The sequence below is a fragment of the Cibotium barometz genome, chromosome 5 (assembly GCF_041138505.1).
Source record: "Cibotium barometz isolate CiBa-2024 chromosome 5, ASM4113850v1, whole genome shotgun sequence".
In the NCBI taxonomy this organism is placed as follows: Eukaryota; Viridiplantae; Streptophyta; class Polypodiopsida; order Cyatheales; family Cibotiaceae; genus Cibotium; species Cibotium barometz.
Window position 1 is genome coordinate 39,321,349 of NC_141050.1, and position 12,287 is coordinate 39,333,635.

At 48.4% G+C, this 12,287-nt stretch overlaps 1 protein-coding gene across 2 annotated transcripts in view; it reads left to right on the forward strand.

Moving 5' to 3' along the window:
* The window catches only part of PXN (Mitochondrial substrate carrier family protein), a 76,001-nt gene that overhangs the window by 30,594 nt on the left and 33,120 nt on the right, over nucleotides 1-12,287 (forward strand). For both annotated transcript variants that reach the window (XM_086798380.1, XM_086798381.1), the window contains exons 5-8: nucleotides 10,005-10,059; nucleotides 10,191-10,331; nucleotides 11,053-11,121; nucleotides 11,237-11,344. In XM_086798380.1, coding sequence (XP_086654506.1) covers nucleotides 10,005-10,059; nucleotides 10,191-10,331; nucleotides 11,053-11,121; nucleotides 11,237-11,344 — 373 coding nt within the window. The remainder of the gene's footprint in view (nucleotides 1-10,004; nucleotides 10,060-10,190; nucleotides 10,332-11,052; nucleotides 11,122-11,236; nucleotides 11,345-12,287) is intronic.

Sequence of the window (12,287 nt, forward strand, 5' to 3'; positions counted from 1 at the left end):
GAATGAGGTCATTAACATAAAGCACAATGATGCATTGGTTATTGCAGATGTATGGCGGCAGGCCATTGTGGATCGAGGGATCATTGTGCCTGGTAGAGCACAGTATGTCATTCTGAGGATGCATGATGAGCTATTGGGTGTGCTCAACATCTATGCGCCTAATCATGCTAGTGCCAGAGCAGAGTTCTGGACTCAGGTTACAGATGCATTGCCAGAGGCCGCACATTGGTGTGTTGGGGGAGACTTCAACATGCTTGAGGACTCGGCAGATAGGGTGGGAGGCAGTCATGTTACAGTGCACGGCACGGAGCTTGCAGCTTGGGACCGGTTTTGCATGTCACTGAGGATCGCTGATGCATGGCAGCATGGGGCTTTTTCCCGGTCTCAGGACAGTCTTAGTTTCTCTCGGTCGGATCGACGGCAGGGAGGGACTAATCTATCACGGATTGATCGCTTTTATGTGGGCGACTGGTTAGGGGAGCGAGGGGGCTCCGTCGGCATTCTCGCTGGCACCTCATTTTTAGATCATGCGCCAGTTATATTGACATTGGAGGAGGGGACACGGGAGCCCAGCTTGCAGTTGAGGATCCCAGAGAGGGTACTTACAGATCCCAGTCTCGCTGAGGACATTGAGAGGATCCGGCATGATAGGCAGTGCTCTGACCAGGATGCAGCGGGCCAGTGTGCCCAGGGACTCATTGATCTTAGCTCTTTTCTACACGCTGCAGCTTTGACACGCCTGGGAGAGATTCGCGAGCGGGAGCAACGGCTGAGACGCAGCCTTGCTTCGCTACAGCGCCTTCAGGAGCAGCAGCCTGCATGTGAGTGGGTGGCGTCCCAGCTGAGCCAGGCACGCCAGGAGGTTAGAGAGGTAGAGGAGCAGAGACATGAGTTTTACTATCGTCGTCAGGCCTCTCAGTGGACGCAGCTTGGTGATAGAGTGACTGGAGAGTTTTTTGAGATCACTGGACCCCGTCATGCGCGAGCAGGAGTCCGCCAGCTTGGTAGACCGGATGGATCGGTAGCTACTGAGCTCGGGGAGATCAGAGCCATTGCTACTGCATTTTATAGTGACCTGCTTTCAGCGGAGCCAGCCACTGAGGATCGAGATGTTTGCAGACACACTGTGTGGGCCCATGTGCAGAGGAGAGTCACAGACCATATGCGTACAGTTCTAGGTGCGCCTCTGTCAGAGATTGAGCTTGCCGAGGCCTTGAGGGTCCTGCCGCGACATAGTTGCCCAGGGGAGGACAGGTCTTAGCAAAGGCCTTGAGTTTGAGGATCCAGCCCTTCCTGGGGGAGTTGATTCATGCTACTCAGACAGGATTTGTCAAGGAGCGCAGTGTCCTTGACAACATCTTTACTTTCTGGGAGGCGACTGCCCGAGCTAGATTTCTTGGCGAGGACTTGGTCGTGATGCTTCTTGATTTTGAGAAGGCATACGATAGAGTTGATTGGGGTTTCTTAGAGGGCACTATGCTTCGCCTGGGCTTTGAGCCAGGATGGATCAGAGGGGTGGCAGCTCTGTATTCCACAGCTCGCAGCCAGGTGCTGATTGCAGGAGGACGGGGGCCGAGTTTTGAGCTGACCAGATCAGTCCGTCAGGGGTGTCCTCTCGCCCCTTTCCTTTTTCTCTTCTTTGCGGAGGCTATGAGTATGTATTTGACGGCAGAAGAGGTAGGTTTGAGAGGACTGCAGCTCCCAGTCCGGGGGGAGGACCTGCTTGATGCTGAGTTTGCAGACGACACGGGCTTATTTTTGCATGGCCATGAGGCCAATCTTATTCGGGCTGAGCAGTCGCTCCAGGTTTTTAGTGCAGCTTCGGGAGCACTGATCAATTGGCGCAAGACAGTGGCCTTTTGGATCAGTAGTGCTCCCACTCCGGCATGGAGCCCGGACCCCGGTTTTAGATGGATTCCTCCAGGCACAGCAGTGCGATATTTGGGATGCCAGATTGGCCTAGATTTGTCACCTGAGCAGCAGATTGCCCCGCTTCTTCTGAGCATTCGGAAGAAGCTATTGTATTGGAGTACAGCTCGACTATCCTTGGCTGGGAGGGTGGTGGTGGCAAATCAGGTGCTATTAGCGACCATGTGGTACATTACGTCTTGCTGGATTTTCTCGAGCTCTTGCATCAGCCAGGTACAGAGGCTGATCAGGAACTTTCTGTGGTCCGGGAGGGACGGTCAGCCAGCTCGGGCAAAGGTTGCATGGGCAGTTATTACACTTCCGCTGGCTCAGGGCGGTTTGGGCATTATAGATCCAGTCGATCAGAGTAGAGCCTTACTGGGGAAGCTTATTGTTCGGGGGTTGCTTCCAGGCACTGAGCCCTGGAAAGAGCTCCTCTTGCAGCGACTGCAGGCTCGGGCGCCCCCAGCAGGGGGTACTTGGGCACCAGAGATTCGATGGATCTTCATAGAGATGAGGAGGACAGGCCTCAGTAGAGGATGGGAGGACAGATTTGCTTTGAGTATCCTGAGAGCTTGGGAGCTGCTGAGACCGGGGCGCTCTCAGCGGCCGCCTTCTTGTGTTGAGGAGCGGGCCAGACAGCCGCTCATCTGGAGCCCAGCGGTTCGCACGGAGCAGGGTCATATGCTGGGTTCTCGGCCTCGTCTAGCCTGGGGACCTTTAGCGGCAGGCCCAGCTCGTAGTTTTGGAGACTGGCAGGCTTTCTGCAGTCTACCAGAGGAGATCCAGGTGGAGAGGTTGAGTCACTTCAGAGGAGGGTTGATTATGAGAGATGATATACAGGAGGCACTCACAGAGGAGTGGTTCACGCCTCTCGAGCCAGTGGCCCCACGGTGGATGGGAGCCTTTACACAGTTGGAGATCCTGATTGCTGTCAGAGCTAGCACTGAGCATGGCAGATGCCTCTACTATGAGATTCAGGATGAGGGCAGACTCCAGAGAGTGGAGGTGGAGTCGCCTTTGGTTGCAGAGTGCACCTTTCAGAGGATTCGGGTAGTGGCCGCCGCTTCTCGGAAGTGGCATATTGACCCCGACCCTGCTGATGTGCTCCCGGATTGGCGCATATGGGCATATGCAGCGCGCCCCTTGGCCCGGCTACAGTGGGACCCCGGGGAGTACGAGTGGCATGATCCTTATGTCTCCCTTGAGGCCACAGAGATCACCTTTTTCCAGTATACTGTTCGGTTGGGGCGGCATATTTTGACGGCGAGGAGAACGGTTTCTCCAGCGGCAGCGGGGCATTGGCGACTACAGGGACTCTCATAGGAGTTCCTGGAGGATTTCTGGGCTCGGCTCTGGGCTAGTCGGCAGGCCCGCAGGATCTCGGCTTTTCAGTGGCTGGTCGCCCACAGGGGCTCAGCAGTTGGCACTTGGCTTGTTTACAGCGGTCTTCCGGCGGCCTGCGTCCGATGCGGCCACCCTATGGAGACACAGAGACACTGCCTTTGGGACTGCCCTCAGGCACAGCAGATTTGGCTGCGGATGCTGCGTATTCTGGCCCCCCTCTCTCCAGAGGGTATGTTTACGTGGGGTGCCGTTGCTTGGTCGACTTTGTCAGGGCCTGCTATGGGCTATGAGATGGAGCAGGGCAGTCAGGCCATCAGATTTATTAGGGGCCAGCCTCGCCTGGTTTCGGCACCGGATTTCTCGTCCGCCAGCTGGACACAGGAGAGGGATTTACGATGGGAGCTCCTCAGCAGCCTCACCATCTGGTTCACCTGGAGGGCCCGGTGCTTTGTGGCCTTTGAGGGGAGATTGGAGCCACCGGCAGAGACTGTACGGGGGATTTGACAGGAGTTGATCCACACCCTGCGAGGACAGTACGACCGCATCCGGGGAGACTCGGATGAGGCGATCTTACGGCGCCAGGCCTTTCACACCACTTGGTGCTGTGGCCGTTTCTACACCTTACACACGGGGTCCCCCCGTTGGCACTACAGGCCACCTGTTTGGCTCTTCCCCTCCCCTATTGTATGATTTAGCCGCTCAGTTATTTGTACTGATGCTTGTATTTTGCAGCACCTAGGGAGAGTCTCCCGGGCTGCCATGATGTATTCGCTGCTCTCTCTCTCTTAGGAGCAGGAGAGATCTTTTGTAGCCCTTCGGGCGTTTTTATATAACTAATGAAAGGATCTTTTCTCGGGAAAAAAAAAAAAAGCACAATGATGCATATATCCCCATTAGAAAGAAGCACATAGAGGTTTGGATCTGCATATGACCTCTCAAAACCAAGAGATAACAAGAAAGCATCAATCTTTTGATACCAAGCACGAGGTGCTTGTTTGAGACCATAAAGAGCCTTCTTCAACAAGTAAACATGGTCCTCATGTCCTTGAATCACAAAACCAGGAGGTTGCTCCACATAAACTTCCTCCTCTAAGTCACCGTTCAGAAAATCAGATTTAACATCCATCTGGAATACAAGCCATTTGAAATGAGCAGCCAGAGCCAAAACAATACGAATGGAAGTAAACCTGGCTGTAGGAGCAAATGTCTCATCAAAGTCCTCGCCGGCCTTTTGAGCATATCCATGAGCAACAAGACGGGCCTTGTACTTATCCAAAGTACCATCTGCATGAAACTTGACTTTGAAGATCCATTTGACACCGATGACTCGTCGATGTAAAGGCCATGGTACTAAATCCCATGTATTTCCTCTTAATAGAGGACGTCTTGGCTTCCATAGCTTGTCGCCACTGTGGTTGGGCAAGGGCCTCCTCTGGAGATTCGGGCTCATCAATCATCTGCAAAGTACTCATAAGAGCATAATTCACGTGGGAGTGGGAACCCGAGAAGATCTCCTCAGACTGGATGAAGAAGTAGAGACCTGGTCACGCAACTGACTCTCAGAAAGGCCTGAATCTCGAAGTAATTGCTGGACCCAACGGGGTGGACCAGCCCTCCTCACAAATGTGGAAGAGGAAGTATCCGCAGCTGTAATGGACGCACCCGGGGCAGCCGGGGATGAAGAAGGGACGTCGGAGCGTGTGGGAGATGTTGTAGAGGCTGTCTGGACTGTTTGAGAAGTTCCGGAAGACGGTCCAGCACTCTGTATGGGGCTGGAAACAGCAGAAACAGGGGCTGAAACAGTAGCAACAGCGGGCTGAATCGCTGCCGAAGTCACCGGAGGCACAGGGAGGTGATGAAGTGCCTGATGGGAGCAAAGAAAATTCACCGATATCGGGCGGAAATGGATCAATATCCTCAGAAAACTGCATGGGTGAAGAGGAATCAAATCCAAAGAGGGTCTCATCAAAGCGAGCATCACGAGATATGATGACGTCCTCCAACGCAGGATCCCAAAACCGGTATCCTTTCGACTTCGAACTATATCCCGTAAAGATCATCCTCTTCAACTTCGGGGAAAGTGTAGTCCTCTTTTGACCTGGCACATGTACAAACGCAACACAACCGAAAACTCGTAAGTGTGAGACGGAGGGCTTATGTCCAGAAAACACCTCCTTTGGTGTCTTCCCATCGACCGCCTTTGTGAGAGAGCGATTGATGAGATAAACTGAGGTAGCCACAGCTTCACCCCAGAAAGAGGGAGGAAGACTCGCATGATGCAAGAGGGATCGAGCCATCTCCTTCACTGTTCGGTTCTTCCGCTCCACTACATTTTGCTGAGGAGTATAAGGAACAGTCGTGATGCCTTTAGAAGTAGGAAACTCATCAAAAGGTACAAACTCACCACCATTGTCAGTTCGTAAGAATGAAACTTTGCTTTGAGATTGGTTCTCAACCATTGGAAGCCAGGACCTGAAATTGGCAAATGCATTAGATTTGTGTGCCAAGAAACACACCCATACCTTCCGTGTGAAGTCATCCACCAAGAGCATATAATAACGGGCCCCGCCAAGGGACTCAACCTCCATAGGGCCAGCCAAGTCTGCATGGATCAACTCAAGTCTCCGAGTTGTGTAGCCTCTTCTGGAAAGGACTCCGTGTGATGTTTCCCCATCATGCAAGAGGAACAAATGTGTGGGAGAGCTCTCAACTCTGGAAGTCCACTAACAAGTTGCTTGGAATGAAGCTTTTGCAGAGCGGCAATAGGCACATGACCAAAACGTGAATGCCACAAAGAAGTATCTGCAATAGAAACTAAGGCATGGGAGGGAGAGAAAAGCTGATGAAGATGAGATTCCGAGGAAAAAGTCTGAGAAGAGAAGTTGGTGATCTTGTAGAGGCCTTCATCATGAACACCATTAGCCACAACCGTAAGAGTCCTCCGATCAATCACCTCAATAACCTCATCATCGAAATAAATGCCAAGTCCCTTCCGAGCAGCCATGTTCACTGAAAACAAATTCTTTGAAATACATGGCACATGTAAAACATCATGTAAAGTAGCAGAGGAACCAAAAGAAATGTTACCAACTCCATGGACATGTAAGGAGGAGTCATCTCCAAGAAAGTGGCTTGTAATCCTCCATAATGTGGGAATGTTTGGTCATATGTGCTGAAGCGCCGCTATCACCAATCCACTCAATTTCTTCATGTGTGGCACTCACCTCTGCATCAAAAGTAATCTCTGTGACCACAAGGAAGGAATCCTGTGAAGAAACGAGAGAATTTGTAACTACCATGTATGCCACTTTGGCATTGTCCTCCTCTAGGACCTTGTCCTTGCCTTTGTCCTTGGAATCTTTGTCAGCATCTTTGGAGGTGTCCTTGGCTTTGTACTTGGCTTTGGCGGCTTTGGAATCATTACGCTTTGCAAAACACCGAGCCTCCATATGGCTAGGCCTGCCACAATAGGCACACTCCTCCTCTTTGGAACCTTTGGATTCCTTAGAATCCTTCCTTTTGCCCTACTCGCTTTTGTTGTTACCGCCTCCTTTGCCTCCTTTGGACTTGCCCTTACTTTGGGCAACGAAGGCAGAATCTGTCTTCCCTTTGCCTCTCAATAAACATTTGTCATGTAAGTAAGTCACAACTTCCTCAAAAGAGGATAGAGGCTCACGGAAGTAGATGTGATCTTTGAAAGAGTCAAAGGATGATGGTAGCTTACCAAGCAATTTATGGATTGGGTTGTTGATCGAGCTCCCATACTCCTCAAGCTGCCTCTTGATCCTTGTGAATTCCCCAATCTTATCAATGGTATTATCTGAGTCACTGATGGTAATCTTCTCAAGATCCGCCTCCAACTTAGCAATCTTCACGGAAGATACTCTCCCGAACCTCCTCTGAATCTCATTCCACATCTGACTGGCATCACTTTGGGAAGATATGAATTGTGCCTGGATAGATGGTGTCATACAATGGATGATGATGAGACGGGCCTGTGCATCCAGAACTCCACGAAACGCGGGATCCACCAAGTGAGGAGTGGTGACAGAGGGCCACACACCTGCTTCTTCAAGAAGCAATTGCGTATAAAACGACGAAGTATGGTAGTTGGTAGCAGTTAGCTTCATGGAATCACTCACTTGAGGGGTGAATTGGATGGCACGTGGGAAGGGGTTGGGATGAGGATTTGTGGGAGGGGAGAAACAAGAGAAGTGGTGGTGGTGGGGAATAAGGAAGGAAAAGAAGCAGGAATCTGGGAATAAGGTAGAGAAACAGGAAGCTGGGAAGAAGCCGCTTGTGAATTTGGGGCTTGGGAGCGGGGAGAAGAAAAGAGAATCCCCGAGTGAGAAGAATGACTATGACCAGAAGCCATATCTCTGATAACGCAGCAAAATCCTCCTCTTCAACAAAGCTGATCAGAAAATCAGCAAACTCCTCTAAAACTGAGTGCAACCAAGAGAAAAGAAAGGAGAAGAAGGGATGGGAGGGTGGGAAACCAAAAGAAGACGTAAGAAATGACTCCCTTGGGTTAAAACCCTGTTGTAGCACCGAAATACGGGGCTGAGATCTGAAAACGCAGATCTCAGGCTGAAAACGTAGCTCCTCAATGGAAAATGCAGGTCCACAGCAGAAAAGGCAGCTCCTCTTTAGATGTAGATGCGGTGGATCTTTGCCTACAGCAGTAGATGTAGAAAACGCAGGTCCCTTTGCAACACTGGGCTGAGATACCATGGAAGAATGGCTGTAAATAAAAAAACAGCAAATAGATCTTGCAAAGAAACACATGTGCAAAAGAACTGAAGTAGAAAACTTGTTATCTGCTGAAGTAGAGCACGAGGGCTGCCTGTAGGTGCATACAACCAACTTCAATGGCTGAATAATGAAGAGAGAGAGAGAAGCTCCAATCTCTTCAATTTGTAGAGGATTTTTAGAGGATAATAGAAAATAAGCTTAACTTAGAGTAATATCAGCATAGTTTAGTTCACAGATGAGAATACAAAAGAATGAGGGTCTATTTATAGGTGAGGGAGGCCACTAATTGAGTCCAACTAAGTTCTAGAATTTTTCAGCTTCAGTTTGGCTGAATTTGGACAAGATTTGGACCAGTTTGGCTCCCTTTTTGATTTGGTTTGATCCAGGAGAGAGGAGAGATAAAAATATCCTATTAGCTAATGATGCTAACCCAAGCCACCTATTTATATGTTGGACAAGAGCTGGTCGGCCAGTATAAAAACAGTGGGTTGGCCGATTATGCAAAAATACTAAAATAATATCTAAAAAATAGACAAAAATAGTAGAAAAATATCTAAAATAAGATGAATGCATGGCCTCATAAATCTGGCTAGATACAGCATGAAATATGCACATATATGCTCAATCTGGAGATGATAATGCCAACACGAGGAGGGTAGGCGAAGGGGAGGGAAGGGCGAGAAGGGTGGGCGAGGGCGAGGGCGAGGGGGGTGGGAGGAGGGTGGGCGAGAAGCAAGCAGCCCGAACAACGAACTAGCGAACCAGCCTGCGAACAACAAACTAGCGAACAACGAACCCGAGAGAGAGAGAGAGAGAGAGAGAGAGAGAGAGAGAGAGTTGGTCCTTCCTTGTAGAGCTGACGAGCGTTATGGGCTTTGGTCCATGCATATCCAGATTGATTTTCACGATTGGTCTTGGGTCTCAATCCCGAGTTATGATCAATGGCGGGGCCACGAATCCGATAGCTCTCACCTGATCAGTTAGACAAGGATGTCCATTGAGCCCTCTGTTGTTTGCTCTTGCTACACATCCAATGTTAACTATGCTCTTGCATTTGGGATGAGCATAACCTGCATAAGGCGATGGATGCTTGGTCTTTGTTTGCTACATCTTCGGGTTTGTATATTAATGCGCACAAATCAGCCCTCATTTCGTGCACAGAGAGGGGTATCTATGATCTTGGTTGGCAGGGGGAGATTGTGTCATGTGGGACCATCACCCGACATTTGGGGTATCCAATTGGGGTTGATGTCACTCGAAAGTAGCGGGGTGCAGCATCCATGAGCCTCCGAAGGATTTGGAGCTGTCGCAAGGATGTTCGCCTGAGCCTAAGGTATGGGGGTGCTGGGTGCATTGTAGTTGATCTATTGACCCCCCTGGGGATGTGCTGCTGCTGGTGCGTCCTGTGTGTGTTATTTGGTCCTCCTAGGGAACAGGATATGAGGGAGCGTCTCTTGAGCCTCCAAGAAGGGGGTTGTGAGGTACTTTGGGTATGAGCTCTACTCTCTCTAAGTTGATTATGTGGGCTAAAGCCCTCCCAAAAAAGTTAGTGAAATCCCTTCAAGTCTCATTTTACGACAGGCACCTGCAGATGTGATGCTCCTCCATCTACCTCCAAATTGCAATGCTACCTGTCCTCCCTGACTTGCCCTCTGTCTCCACCCTGGGACAGTGGGATGAGACTTGAATCTGCCTAATTGCAATTCACATGGCATGAGACATATGTCTATGTAAGTGTCTGTGTCTCTGAACAAAACTATCCTCCGCATTCGGTAGAAAGAAGTCCCGGTAACTTTGCATCTTCGGGGATGCAAGCTTTGGGGTATATGTGTGTAGGTGGAAGAGGTCGTGGCTCATAAATGAGGCGGTTCACATTCTGAGGGGTGAGACAAAGAACACACACACACATTTATAACCCACAATGAAAAAAAAGATAGGTGTAGCTTGAGCTGTAATTTATATCTTCGTCACATAATATGAATGTTAACATGCAGGTGTTTAAATGTTTTGCTTACGAATCCCATCTGGGTGGTGGTGACGCGTATGCAGGTATGCTGGGATGATATATGCGCATAAACTTATTTTTAAACATTCTCCCAAGAATACAAATGACTTGATTAACTTAAGAAGCATGCTAGTTTGGGCGTAAATTTATGTCTTTTAACATATTCTCGTTTCAGACTCATTCACAAGCACAGAAGAATGCAGTGAACTCCAAAGATGTAAAGAAGGGTTCGGTGAAAATCCAAGTGGCGAGTTCTTCACAAGTTTCCTCCTCAAAGACACTCTCTACTACTCGTCCTTATGGAACAATTACCGCTGTAGGTGACTATTCTATAGCTGCACAGAAGTTTGTTTGCTGAAGTGTTATGTAAGTGTACATGGATGTTGTAAACATGTTTTCCTCTCTTTGGGGATGGAAGCAGAGAGTGCGCTTTCTTCTTCCTGTGGGCATCACTACGCCGATGGCCGGATGGCAAGGGCCACGATGCTTTAAATGATCTCCAGATTGTCTTGCATGCAATATTCCAAGCCTAAGGCACAGTTCTGTGGTCCAGGCATATAACGCCAAGGATGGGCCTGTCAGGGGGAACACATGCGTTTTGCTTGTTATTTTTTTGTTCCTTTCCGAATGCAAAATTTTTTTTTCTCTATCTATATACCTTAGGTTCTTCTGGGGCTGAGTCCTATTGTTTCTCTGCATGATTAATGCAGTTATTCTTTTCTCTTAAACCATCAATAAGAGAGTTGATTTTTATAATATCAATAAAAAGATTTATAGGTAATAACCCGGTTTTCGTGTTTATTTGAGCATTGAAAATAATTATTCTTTAATTTGGATTAATCTTGACCCTAGAGCGTGGGATTTGTGCACACCTAAGCTGTCAACGGCTCCTTGTCTTTTTGATCTTCTTTTTTCCTTTCTTCTCTTTTAGCCTTCCCACTTCTCAAAACCCTAACTGCTTTCCCCTTCTTTCTTTTGGATGTTTTCTCCCCTTGAGGTTGGTGTCTGGAGGTGGCTAAATTTTTTGGTGGCTGCAGATTCAAGATCTCTATAATGAGGCAGGACTGAGGGGTTTCTGGAAGGGTGTCCTGCCAACCTTGATTATGGTGAAATGCTCCCTCTTGTCGTATTGTTCTTTGCAGCCGAGTCAGATTACAAATACATTGAAAGCTTCATTGGTAGGATGAGATGTAATGTGTATATATCTTGACTTGGTATTAGGTGAGTAACCCTTCAATACAATTCATGCTATACGAAGGCATGCTTAAACAGTTGCGGACAAAGCGAGCTTCAAATCAGAAAGGTTTCACAAATGTTACTGCTTTAGAGGTTAGTAGTTCAAAGCTCTTTAATATGCGTGTGTGTGTGTGTGTGTGAGAGAGAGAGAGAGAGAGAGAGAGAGAGAGTTCTATTAACGTCTATGGAAGGTTAAAATGCCCTATGAGACCCTGTACATAAGCTCACACGTAGCACTACCATAAGTGTGCATTTGCCTTCAAATCCCCCCTGTAGTGTGCCAAAATGCCCTATGAGACCCTGTACATAAGCTCACACGTAGCACTACCATAAGTGTGCATTTGCCTTCAAATCCCCCCTGTAGTGTGAGTGTGAACCTGGACAAGGTAGCAGATCGCTCTCTATATGAGAGAAAGCCTAAAGCTTTTCGGAAAGCTTCAAACTTCTCTCTAGGCAAAGCCTTTGTGAATAGATCTGCAACAGTGTCTTTGTAACTATTTGGTCCTCCTAGCTGTTTTCACATGATAGAACTCATGCCCAGACACATGGACAAGTTGATGGACACATGGGAATAGGGTTTCTAAAGTTTGCATTGGAAAAAGCACTAGTCTTGGTAAAAAAGAAAGAAAAGCAAAAAAGTCAAACTATGTTGACCAAAAGCTGAAGGCACCATTGGAAAGAGGAGATTGAACTAGACCAAAAAGCTAAAGGCCGCTTTTTCAAAAAGTAGCTCTAGGGCCAAAAAGCAAGGCCCTGAAGTTGTAAAAGCACAAATCAAGAACTTTGGCTATTATTAATAATATTTAATAAAAACCAAAAGCAAGACGATAACAAAAGCAAAGCTTGGCAAAAGCAGGCACCCCTATTAAGTATATAAGAAGCTTGTACTCTCTTGGAGAGAGAGAGAAGAACTCGTGAGAACCACCTTGGGGAGAGCAAGAACCTTGTTATCATCTTCTCCTCCTCTCTACATCATCACTTGCGGGAGAGCCATCTTGGAGGATTTTTCCTTGTGGAGAACGAGGAGTTTCGTTGC